General features: G+C 40.4%; 1 protein-coding gene across 4 annotated transcripts in view; it reads left to right on the top strand.

Annotated features, from left to right (window-relative positions):
• Nucleotides 1-12,170, top strand: part of DIP2C (DIP2 acetate--CoA ligase C (putative)) — a 308,258-nt gene that overhangs the window by 259,322 nt on the left and 36,766 nt on the right. For all 4 annotated transcript variants that reach the window (XM_073002910.2, XM_073002909.2, XM_073002908.2 and 1 more), the window contains 8 exons: nt 709-823; nt 3,194-3,395; nt 4,606-4,715; nt 6,174-6,254; nt 8,641-8,764; nt 10,401-10,522; nt 11,610-11,721; nt 11,819-11,928. In XM_073002910.2, the coding sequence (XP_072859011.1) occupies nt 709-823; nt 3,194-3,395; nt 4,606-4,715; nt 6,174-6,254; nt 8,641-8,764; nt 10,401-10,522; nt 11,610-11,721; nt 11,819-11,928 (976 nt within the window). The remainder of the gene's footprint in view (nt 1-708; nt 824-3,193; nt 3,396-4,605; nt 4,716-6,173; nt 6,255-8,640; nt 8,765-10,400; nt 10,523-11,609; nt 11,722-11,818; nt 11,929-12,170) is intronic.

Here is a 12,170-nt window from a genome sequence, read left to right as displayed (position 1 = left end):
ATACACAGAGAGAGAGAGAGAGAGAGAGAGAAAGAGAGAGAGAGAGAGAACAGTTCTCTCTATTGGGGTTTTCTTCCATAGCGTGGGCAATCTTTTCCACATAGGATAATGTGTAAAATGAGCCTTGAAGGACTTTATGACCCCCCTGATCTAGAGGCTGAATTAGAGATGTTGTGTCTGGGGGCAAGCAAACCACTTTGACACCTTTGGTGTTGACCTCATGGGGTTCTGGGTGGCCAGGGGCACAGTATTTATATATTTATTTAGGTATTTATTTATTTATTTTTTAAAAAATCCGTGTCTAACCCAAACCATGCTATTCAGACCTGTGCAATTCAACAGTGAGGTGTAATTTAGATAGTAGTGACCTTTACACAGTTCCAAAAGTCACTACTCTGCCTCTCTTAGTGAGTTCTGACCTTAGAGAGTGCAGGGCATCTTCTACAGTGTCTTCTGTGCCATTCTCTGGAAAACTGGAATAAGCTAGGTTTTGTAATAGCTGTCCTCCAGCCATGCAGTGCTCTGTTTTAAAAGTGTGTAGGTGTTCACTGCAGCTGTCATTTTCTAAATGAAAAAAAGAGAAGGCGCTCCAGTTGTCACTGTTGTGTAGCTAAAAAGTGATGTGTCTCAGAGGATAATGAAATCCAGCTTTTCTCTACATTTGATATTCTTACTCATCCAACTTGTCTTGGTTTATGCATCCCACAGAATAGCAGTGTTTTCAGTGAGTGTCCTTCATGATGAGAGGATAGTTATTGTGGCCGAGCAAAGGCCAGACTCTACAGAAGAAGACAGCTTTCAGTGGATGAGCAGAGTGCTGCAGGTATATATATATATATTTTTTTTTTTTGCAAAAATGGTATCCAGCAGGATCAAATGGAAAATGTGGATGGCCGGGTGTTTCACCTCTTTCTGGAAATATTAATCGAAATGCCATTCACTACAGAGTTGAACCGACCACAAACAAAACAGACTGTCAGTCTTATGCCTACCAGTTTATCCTGCTTTGGGGGCAAATCTGAGCAATTTGAGATGAAGGACAGGAGAGTGTAATGTAATGATTGTAGAACTAGCAACATGGATGAAGTTTCACGAAATGCCAGACAAACTTGCAATCTGTAATTCAGTGGTGGAAAAGGATAGACGTAGAGATAGAAGTAGGTCAGTCCTTATCATTTGGCAAAATGTGCCGGCTACCAAGTTGGTGGATGCTGTTGGTCAGTGAGCAAGCTATGTGTGTCATACATTCTCCTCTATACATCCTAAACTAGAAAGGTCCTTTCAGATACATTGGAGCACATAGTCCTATCACCAGGCTGGTCAGCATTTGTACATGGAAATAGAGGTGGGAGCACCGTCTTTCCCTAAAAATTCACTTCAGATCCCAAAATATTTTCGACCAACCGGGACTCCTGGGTAAATGGGCAACAATAGGCATTAATTTCAGTTACACAAACTTTGGTTTATTTATGATGTGGTATGGAGTCTAAGGCATGGTCTAGAAGGTTCCCAGAAAAGCCAGGTTTTTAGGAGATATTTAAAGTAAGCCGTATTCAGGCCTCAGTGCAGCAAAAGAATTAACAATTCCCCTATGAATTGTTTGCCACTAGTGTTTTGCTTTGCCTTGCCTTGCCAGGCTGTGCATTTAGCTCATGGCTACTGTAGTTCCATTTGGAAGGAAGCTGCTTAAATGATCATTCAAGCACGTTTGTTCTCTTGCTAAATAATGCCTGAGGGTTTCTTTCCACATGGCCACACTTGCCTATGACGTGTTGTATTCACTTGCTTCCCAACCCATGTAATTGCAGCAAAGCAAATACTTATGCATCCTGTGCCCATATTATTTTTTGGAAAAACACCAGGAATGATGGATGTATTGTTCCAGTTGGTGTTTGAGTCCTACTATGGAAGTCTGTATAGTTATTCCTCTCGCTGTTTAAAAAGTTATTTTCACCATTGCGTGAAAAAAAGGCTCTTTCCAGTGAAGGACCACTTCTTCCATGCTTTTGAAGAAATGGGCTCTAGTTCACAAAATCTTCATCTGTGATGAAAAGATTATACTTTTTTCTTGCTTGTTTGACCACTCCCACAAGATTAGCAATGTATTTGACTCTTTCACACTGTAACAAAGGACACTGCCCTGCAAAGTGTCTGGTTCAAACATCAGTGGTGTGGAAAGCATTAAAGGACGGAGGGAAAGATCTGCTTTATGACAGACATATCCTCTCTTCCTCCTCTTTTTCCCCCCTGGCCACTTGGCCATGTGAAAATCATCTCCATGTAGTGGGGTGGGGAGAGAATCAAGAGTTACAGTCAGAGACAGCAGTGGGTGGCTTTTTGCCCTTTACTGTGTGTTGGGTTTAGTAGAGTCGACTAAAGCAACGGTATTTTAGAAGAACAACCCCCCCAGAAAAGCTTTTTTCTGTTCAACAAAACACTGTTTTCTCAGTTAGCTTGTGTGTGCGCGTTTGTTTGTTTTGAATGGATTAATTCTCTAGTCACTTTGATGCCTCCTGTTTAGTAGCAGAATTAATTCAACAGTGTGGAATTGAATCAGTGTTTGCAAAACTTACCTTGTTTGGAATTTATCTCTTGGACCCTCACTGATATCCACCCCAACAGCATGCTGTTACGTCTTTGAAAACAAACTTCAGGTTGCTCAAGTGAGATCACCACCTGTGCATCTTTGACTCTTAGAAAAGCTTTCCCAGACATTAGTGCAGGAGATAGAGTAGGGGATGGAGGAAGGGACGCTATTGATTACTTTCAGTTACACATGTCTCATAGTCCACTTGGCTGTAGAAAAGGTATCTGAAAGTCTTCTATTAAAATCTTGCAGGTAACCAAACTGCTATTTCCTGTGGGTCTTTGGCTTTTGAAATGGTTTTTTTAAATTTGTGTTTTAAATTGATTTTTGATCTGTTTTTAAATAGTGTTTTCATTATGCGTCGCTTTGGGTGCCCTGGAAGACAGAACCACAAACTCACAAATACTTTAAACAAATGAATTAAATAAATGGGAGAAATTCTGTTGCACAGTGGGAGTGATGTCAGCAGCAGTGACCAATTGTTGCTGATCAAAGGTTTTCAACCCGTAGGATCCCAACCATTGGTTAATAAAGACTAGCCAATTTTAAAAGTTCCAGGTGGAAGGATAAAATTAACTTTCACCTTTTTGTTTTAACACCTTTTAGGCGATAGACAGTATACATCAAGTGGGTGTTTACTGCCTCGCGCTGGTGCCCGCAAACACACTCCCAAAGACACCTCTAGGTGGAATCCACTTATCAGAAACGAAACAGCTGTTCCTGGAAGGAGCATTGCATCCCTGTAATGTGCTGATGTGTCCACACACCTGTGTAACAAACCTGCCTAAACCAAGACAAAAACAGCCAGGTAAGCTTAATGGAGCCATAAATAATGTGATTTATTGAATGTTTTCACTGCCTGTAGGAGTGGCTCAGGAGTACTGCAGAAAGGATGTCATGATCACAAGATGCTTATTTATTCGTGGTTGTGTGGTTGCTACCTTTTTCACCAGTCAGTGGAGTGTGTTCTTTACCTGTAATGCATAAATATTCGAGAGATAATTGAATTTATCTTTCAAGAAAACAACTGCGATCCAGTGGGCCATACAAATCAGGGGTAAGACTGTGTGGAGTTGCTGCGAAAGGACAGCCGGGATCTTGTGGCTAAGGATTCATTAGTGCCTCTCCCAGAACCCTTGAGTTCAGATTCCAGAAAAACTAGCCTTGTTGAGGAGAAATTTCCTTCCTGTGACACCTAGTTATCTTGAATCATTTAATCTCCCCTGCTTCTCAAGTGCTAGGGAGCATTAGCTGAGTTTGATGATTGGAGGTAAAATCCCACTAACCGGTGGCATTAATATGACCTATGGGGGAAAAACTTAAAGCTTTTGTAGTTGTCCTCTACTCATGTGATGGTGTAGGGAGGTTTGGGAATTCTCTAGAGTGAAAAGCTTGACTATTCTTCACATTGCGTGAGTTGACATAGCTAGGTTCCGGACTATCTGGAGCTATCCAGAAGTTTTGTACTGATTTGTGGTTTTTTTCCTTGGTTGTGGTGCTCTTTCACTTGGTATTTGCTTGCCAAATATGTGTCAGTGAGTAAGTTTCAGTCCGTCTCGTGTGCTTCTTAGATGGTATTTGTTAGGGCTGATTGTGGCCCAGTTTGTCCAGCTCAGAGAACAAAAGCAGAGCCATTCCCTGGCACTATATCACTTGGTGAATCCCTTGGATTCATCATATTCTTTGGCTGCCTTCATCTTCATCGTCACAGTGTATGTTGCTGAATAATGGTACCTCCCTCAGGGTAGACTGAGGACAGAGACATACTCTGTGCTTATAATCTGGTATGAAATTGCAGCAACCCCTCCCGGAATCATTGTGACTCCCACTAATTGAACTCTTGTGCTTTGTCATGTGCCATGTGTTGTTCTTAACTGAAGTTGTAGACTTTGCATCAGAGTGAGTGGGTGTCACCCCCAGATGGGAGGAGAAGAATATCTGAATGTTGCATTTTATAATTTGTTCATGTGTGTGTTGGTTTTAAAGTCTGCTATTAACCCATTTCGTACACGTTCTAGAAATTGGCCCTGCCTCTGTGATGGTGGGGAATCTGGTCTCTGGAAAAAGAATTGCGCAGGCAAGTGGCAGAGACTTGGGGCAAATTGAAGATAACGATCAAGCCAGAAAGGTAACATGGCACATCTTCCATGTTTATGATCAGGAGCTTCACAGAACATTGCAACTGTACTTGTAGTATCTATTAGGCAGGGAGGGGCATGAACAAAAACTAGAATAGAAAATAGCTTTCATTTCATCTGTAGAGCTTGACATTTGCTTTTTTAAATGGTTGACGTTTGCTTTCAATACTTGTTGTAAATGCAGGTTTTACATATTTAATATAAATAGATTCTGAAATAAAGTCCCAGTCAACCTGGTGGAATGTCTATCTCATTCACGAGACATATGCTGTTCCCTAGTTCAGGAACATCACATTGGAGTATCCTATATAAATGCACATTTTATCCTATTTAATTGTTTTTACAACTGGTGAAAGATGAATTGATGTTGCGGTCCCTAGGAATGGTCTAAAGGCATGGGAAGCATCGCACTTGCTGAAGCTAAGCACTCACTGGTCAGCACCTGGGTGGGTAACTCTAGGGAATCCTTTGTATACACCTTACGATTCCCCAGAGAAAATGCAGAATAGAAATCTGAAATGGACAGACTCAATAAAAGAAGCAGTAGCTTTTAGTTTCCCAAGGACCGAGCTTAGCTTTTAGTGACAGTTTCTACTGGACATAATTCATATACAGTGGTGCCCCGCATAGCGACAATAATCCGTGCAGCAAAAAACGTCGCTATAAGGATTCTTCACTATGCAAAAAAAAGCCCATAGGAATGCATTAAAACCCGTTTAATGCATTCCTATGGGCAAAAAACTCACCTTAAAGCAAAAATCCTCCATATGGCGGCCATTTTCGCTGCCCGGTAAGCAAGGAATCCAGGCAAAAACACAGCGGGTGGCCATTTTATTTATCCGGTGGCCATTTTGGAACAGCCGACCAGCTGTTCTAAAAACATCGCTATGCGAAAATTGGTAAGCGAAACAGCTTACCGATCATCGCAAAGCGATTTTTTATCATTTAAATCATCGCAATGCAATCGCTTTTGCGATCGCAAAAAATCGCCGCTATGCGGATTTGTTGTTAAACGAAGTGCTCGTTAAGCGAGGCACCACTATAGGGTCACCCTAAATCAGAAGGGGCCTGATATACTGTAACAAATGTTAAAAACAAATGTTATGTTTAGTGCTCAGTTTTAAAATGCACTTCATAATCCCTAGAAATGCGTTTAACTTGGAGCAACTTTTTGAATATATGTGTTTTTATTTTAAAATATTTATATGGTAACATTTCTTAAGTTTTTTTCACCCTCATAATAACATGATGTATGGATGTATAAAATTCACGGTAGTGTTTAGTGGTAAACAGTACAGCTTCTTGTCTGTTATCCAATGGCCATGTCTGTCTTAATGAACTCAGTAAAACTTCTTAATTCATAGAATTGCAATGTATGTGTGCTACAAGATGGCAGATGGAGTATTTTTTCCCCCTCATACCTCTTTTCCGTATTGTTTTCTCTCCAGTTCCTATTTCTTTCAGAAGTCTTACAGTGGAGGGCGCAAACAACTCCTGACCATGTGCTTTACACATTACTAAATTGTAGGGTAAGTCTATGCAGAATTTATTTACATTATGAAGATTTATTTTTTACACACTTGGCCCTTGAAGGCAGTTCCACTTAAAGCAATAATTTGGTGGAAACACTTAAGTAGTAGATAAATCTTCCAAAATTAACTGTACTACAAAGAGGGGAGGTCATCTACATTACCTGCAAAATGCTGAAGCTTCTGGAAATCTTCATGAGAATAGGGTTCTTTTCTATGGAGCTTTAATTAGGAGTATCTTTTTTTTCTTACACATGTGAAATTTATACATGGGCAGTATTGCTTACAATATAGTTAATACATGATTTCTGTGTACATAATTTGTGTTTAATATGATAGCTAAATCCTACTCTGTTTTTATATTGGTTTAACACAATTGGTGGACATTTCAGTTTGGAATTGCCGCAAGTTAAGATAATCACATAAACATTTCCTGTTCTGCAAAACCCAGGCACAGCAACAAATACAGACAATACACTTCCATTCTAGTGTGCAGGAAACCCAATCAGTGAGGTGAACAGTTTATTATGGACTTATCTTTACGAGATGTGCTCGTGTTAAAGGATGAGTTTCCTCTTAATAATTACTGGGATATGTCTGTTACCTTTGTATATGATTTGAGACATTAAATGGCATTAGGAGCTTCAAAATGTGCAAAATTCCCTCAGTTAATTTTGCTTCTTTTTGTGGCTCCTCTGTTGAAATAAGTTTTTATTGCTTGTGGGAGGATCCTCTTGAGGTAGAAACAAGCTACAGTGGTGCCTCACTTAACGACAATAATCCATTCCAGGAAAATCGCCGTTAAGCTAAAACATCGTAAAACGAAATTAAAAACCCCACTGAAACGCATTGAAACCCATTCAATGCGTTCCAATGGGGTAAAAACTCACAGTCCAGCGAAGATCCTCCATAGGGCAGCCATTTTCTCTGCCTGTATAGCAAGGAGTCCGTCCCTAAACATAACGGGGAGTCATTTTAAGCACCCAGCGGCCATTTGAAACCGCCGATCAGCTGTTAAAAAAACATCATTTTGCGAAGAATCGGTTCTCAAAGCAGGGAAACGATCATCGCAAAGCGAAAAAAAAAACCTATTTAGACCATCGTTTTGATAGTCGTACAGCGATTTCGTCATAATGCGGGGCAATCGTTAAGCGAGGCGCCACTGTAGTTACTTCTAAGCTCTGTTCATAAGCATCACCAGGGGTTTCCTTATCTTTGTGAGGAAGAGAGGTCCCCAGGGATAGCTACATTATGGTTGGCAGGTAAGACCCTGTTAATTCCGGCATTGCCTACCACAAGAAATGAAAATGATGAAGTGACTGAGGACTCGCAAGAACCAAGATCACCCACACACAAAAAACTAAATCCAATTGTGAGTTGCAATGGACGCAAATGCATTGTGGTAATAGTTTATTATGCCAGTTAAAGCTTTTTGTGCAGATATGACTTAGTCTCCCAAGAGCCTTGAGTAACATTATTTGTTTTACTTCCATTATTCCCTAGGAAGAGATACGATCACTTGCCTCAATGGGCACAACCTGTTGAGGGTTCCTAGTCTTTCTCTAGTATTTTCAGTGCAAGCTTCTGTTTTGTCCCCCGTCAGCCTTTTCACCCCTCTCTTAAAGCAATTCCTTTGCCAGCTGTCTTTCTTCCAATGCAAGAAAGAAACTTCCAGTGCAAGCTAATGAAGAGAGAAACTTCGAGGAACGCCCCTTTTTAGGCAGACCTCTTTTATTTTTCCAGATCGCTGTCTTAATATGCAGAGCCTGCATACTGAGCTGCTGCTAGAGAAAGCAATGCTTCCTCTGTCTTGACAATGAGCTGATTCGGATGAGTGATTCAGAGAATTCCATTAGCCCCTCTTAAACTGTTTTTGTAACATATACGGTATATTTATTCAGTCAGATACTATTCTGAAACTGAGGCTCCATCAGGGCTTGAAGCCTTCCCTTTCCTATTTTTCAAAAACAGTGAGGGAATGCTGTCCGTGGAGCCTCCATTAAGCTCCAGATTGTGTTATTTCAAGGGACTGTATTTGAGTGTGGGCACTACCTAAGGTTATTTGGCTCGGACCTGGATAGCATGAGTGCTGGGATTCGTGGGAGTTACATTTTCCTATAGCTGCTAGAGGCCCTGAACAGTGCTATGTATTTAGGACCTTAGTAGATGGTCCGCTGGAGATGGTATCATCTTCTGCTATCAAATAAACTTTGGTGGGAAAGAGGAGAAAGAAATAGCAGAGTAGATACTTCAATGGGGTGGAATATTATGAATTATGCCCAGTTAAGGGCTCATGTGCCCAGCGATTAATGGCTTGGCTAGAAGTCAACTTTTCATTTTTCTTTTTCTTTTTTAATGCAATATCTCTGCTTTTTCCTCAACACAGGGTACAATAGCAAACTCTTTAACATGTGTTCAGCTGCATAAACGAGCTGAAAAGATAGCAGTTATGTTGATGGAAAGGGGACACTTACAAGATGGTGATCATGTTGCTTTAGTCTACCCACCAGGTAAAGAACATGGGTGTTTCCAGAAGATTTGTAAATGTTGTTGTAAATGGGACCTTCGGTTATAGGAGAATTGGGGGGGGGGAGGGAATCATTGTGCGTAAAATTAGTTAAAAACTATGACCATATGGAATTTAAGAAGTTTAACTTAGCCTTGGCCATCCTTTCCTATTTGTTTGTATACAACTTTGTTATTACTAGAACTGTCTTGAGCTCAAAATAGCAGTCTAAACCAAACTTGCTTAATGCATCATGTTTCAAGAAGGTACTGCATGATAAGAGATCCTGAGATTGTGTTTACTACAGTTGTCTTGAATCTGTAAACAGAGCCAGAGAGACGGTTGCCCACTCCCCATAACTTATACATAAAGAAGGATGACAATCATATTTACGTTTCAGGGTCAAAATGATTGCACATTATTTCTGTTATAGTGAGCTATGAGAATTACACAGCATAATCAATGCTATACGTTAGCATTCCTCAGAAGAGGTCCCTCCAGATATATTGGACTCCAACTTGCGTTATAATTGGTTATGGAATTGTGGGAGTTATAGGTCAACACAGCTGAAGTGTTATCAGGTTGAGGAAGGTTACTGCATGCATGTTTTGAAGTAGATCCTAGGGAATTCAGTGGTGGTTATCCCCAGCTAAATGAGTAAAATATAACAACCTGAAAACTCATCAAGGTCCCAGTAAGAACCTTTTATAAAACAGAAAGGTTGTGGGTTATTTTCATTGCAATTTGCAAATATTTTATTACACATGTTGTCTGAGCCATTGACTTTCAGGCTGCATGTGTTTCCATTTTTAAAGTCGATTTGTTTAGTTAAGGAGTCCTGAAATATATATATTTAAAATAATTTTAAATGTTTATATACTGGCTGGCTGGCATTGCCTCTGGGCCAATTTAAAGGGCCCTCAAGACACTTTACAAATGTTAAATAACTGAATAAAAAGGTATTGCTGTAGTGTTTTTACTATATGTGCACTTTATTTTGTAGCGTATAGGTCAATAGTAGTTCAGATATTCTATTTTGAACATTATTATTCTAAGTAGACTATTTCTGTGCCACTCTTCACTACAAACCTCTCAGAACTACGTACCTAAAATAGAGGGAGGGTATATAAAATTCAACGTAAATGTCTAAAAATGGTGGTGCTCTCAAAACCAATTAGCAGAATCTCAAAGAATGTGAAAAGCCTGGAATACATGGGCAAAATAACTCAAGCTAGAACAATCAAAAGTGGGCTTGTAGGCAAACTTCGCAGGAGAGGGCATTTCATATAGGAATGTCATCACTGCCCACCTAACTCCAAATAACACGGGGCCTAGTGGAGTATCTGAAATCTTTAGTTCATCAATTTCTCCTTTTAAGGGCTTCCTCAACTATTTCGCTGTGTTAGAAAATTATCTTAAGTTAGTTGTTGCAGCTTAAAAATGCATTAAAAGGAAACGAAACAGTGCTTTGCTCAAGACTGGAACTACTAATTTAACCTTGCTAAAATTATCTTGTCTTATTATTTGACCTAACCTATTAGGTAGTTTTGTAAAGGTATAGTAATATATATATGTATATTTTAAAAAAAACTCTGCCCAACCTAGAACATCACCTTCTGTCCTTTTCCTTTGTCATGCAGGCATAGATCTGATTGCTGCATTTTACGGGTGCTTGTACGCAGGCTGCGTGCCAATAACAGTGCGACCTCCACATCCACAGAACATTGCGACAACGTTGCCTACTGTGAAGATGATTGTGGAGGTCAGCTGGCTATTCAAGATGATTATTAAATAGTGGCAGCCATCCGGTGAAGTATAAGGCTCCCTCCAAAAGCTTGGACGTTTCTGAAGGGATTGTGCTACTTCCTTTCCACCAACTTGCGAAAAAAAGCCCTCGCCTCCAACTGCCCCTATCATACGAGTACCACAAGTTGCTTTTGAAATGGCTTTTACTTTCAAAAGCTGTTCACAGTGCTATGTTGCAAAATATGAATAGTGAAGTGGGAAATAACTTCTACCCAACAAATGCAAACCCAGAGCCAGAGTTTTATCTGACCAGTTTCAGCTCAGAGCTTGGAAAAGATGCTACAACTCATCACGGCTGCTTGCTGTGCTGGCTCAGAGAGTCTGGGAACATTTATTTTATTTATTTATTTATTTATTGCATTTATATGCCGCCCATCTAGACATAGTCTAGTAGTAGCTTTTCTCAGGCTCCACTTCAAGGTGAACCACAAACATACCCTTACTTATTATTCATTTGTAACACATATATACTCCCAGGGCAAGCAAAGCAGCTTGCAGTTTGAAATATTGAATCCAGCAAAGTTACAGAAGCCAAAACAACAAAGCAACAGCAAGCTGATGGCATTAGTGATCTGGGCACTATTCTCCTTTTGTAAAAGTTGGCCATCTCAACAGAGTTTTCTCAGGTTCTTCCCTCAGCCTAGTCACAAGGAACAGGGTTTGGGGGGGGGGCGGGGATAACTTTGATGAGCCTTGTGTACCACCTTGTGTTTTTTGGAGGATGGGTGCAATAAGAAACGTGATGTGTAGGTTCAAGCTGCCTTGGACATGTGGAGCTATTTGCATACCTTTTTCCTGATCTGTCCATAATGGAGATCAATAAAATCCTAAAATTCAAATATCTGGAATGACTGTACCTTTAAACATGCACTAGTTTTTCACACTCTCTCTCTGTGAGTGTCCCCACTTTGTAATTAAAGAAGCATTTTACAGCAAGCAGTCAGTAAGCTTTAAATACCTACTTTCCTGTGACATAGACTGATTTGTATGTAAGGCACTGCCTAATTTACTCCTCCTCTGCTTTTCTTTGCGAAATCTTCCAGGTGAGTCGGTCTGCCTGCTTAATGACAACACAGTTAATATGTAAATTGTTACGGTCACGAGAGGCAGGAGCAGCTGTGGATGTCAGAACGTGGCCCCCTATATTAGACACAGGTATGTAGTATTTGCTTTCCCCTGATCATCTCTTTGCAAAGCGTTATTGCCTTCTGCAGGTTCTGCAAGAATCATTCTTTCGTTTTTTCCCCTCCAGATGATTTGCCAAAGAAGCGGCCTCCTCAGATCTACAAACCTTCTAACCCTGACACCCTGGCTTATCTTGATTTCAGTGTATCCACAACTGGAATGCTAGCAGGGGTGAAGGTAGGGGCTTGACACCCAGATTTAGTGTTGCCATGAGAAATACATCATGTGTTTTAGGCAGGCGATGTGGAATACTGCAGTACAGCGATAGAGAATATGTGTTGTCTTCCAGATATTATTGAACTGAACCTCCCATTAACCCTTGTCAGCCCTCACCTCCCATCAGCCCTTATCATGGCCTGTGTTACAGAGTTCTAGATCCTCTCCTGTCACAAGAACAAGGTGCTGCTATTTTTTAAAAT

Source organism: Pogona vitticeps, chromosome 6, assembly GCF_051106095.1.
Source record: "Pogona vitticeps strain Pit_001003342236 chromosome 6, PviZW2.1, whole genome shotgun sequence".
Lineage (NCBI taxonomy): Eukaryota > Metazoa > Chordata > Lepidosauria > Squamata > Agamidae > Pogona > Pogona vitticeps.
Note: the sequence above shows the minus strand (reverse complement) of the source record. Positions and strands in the feature narration are given on the sequence as shown.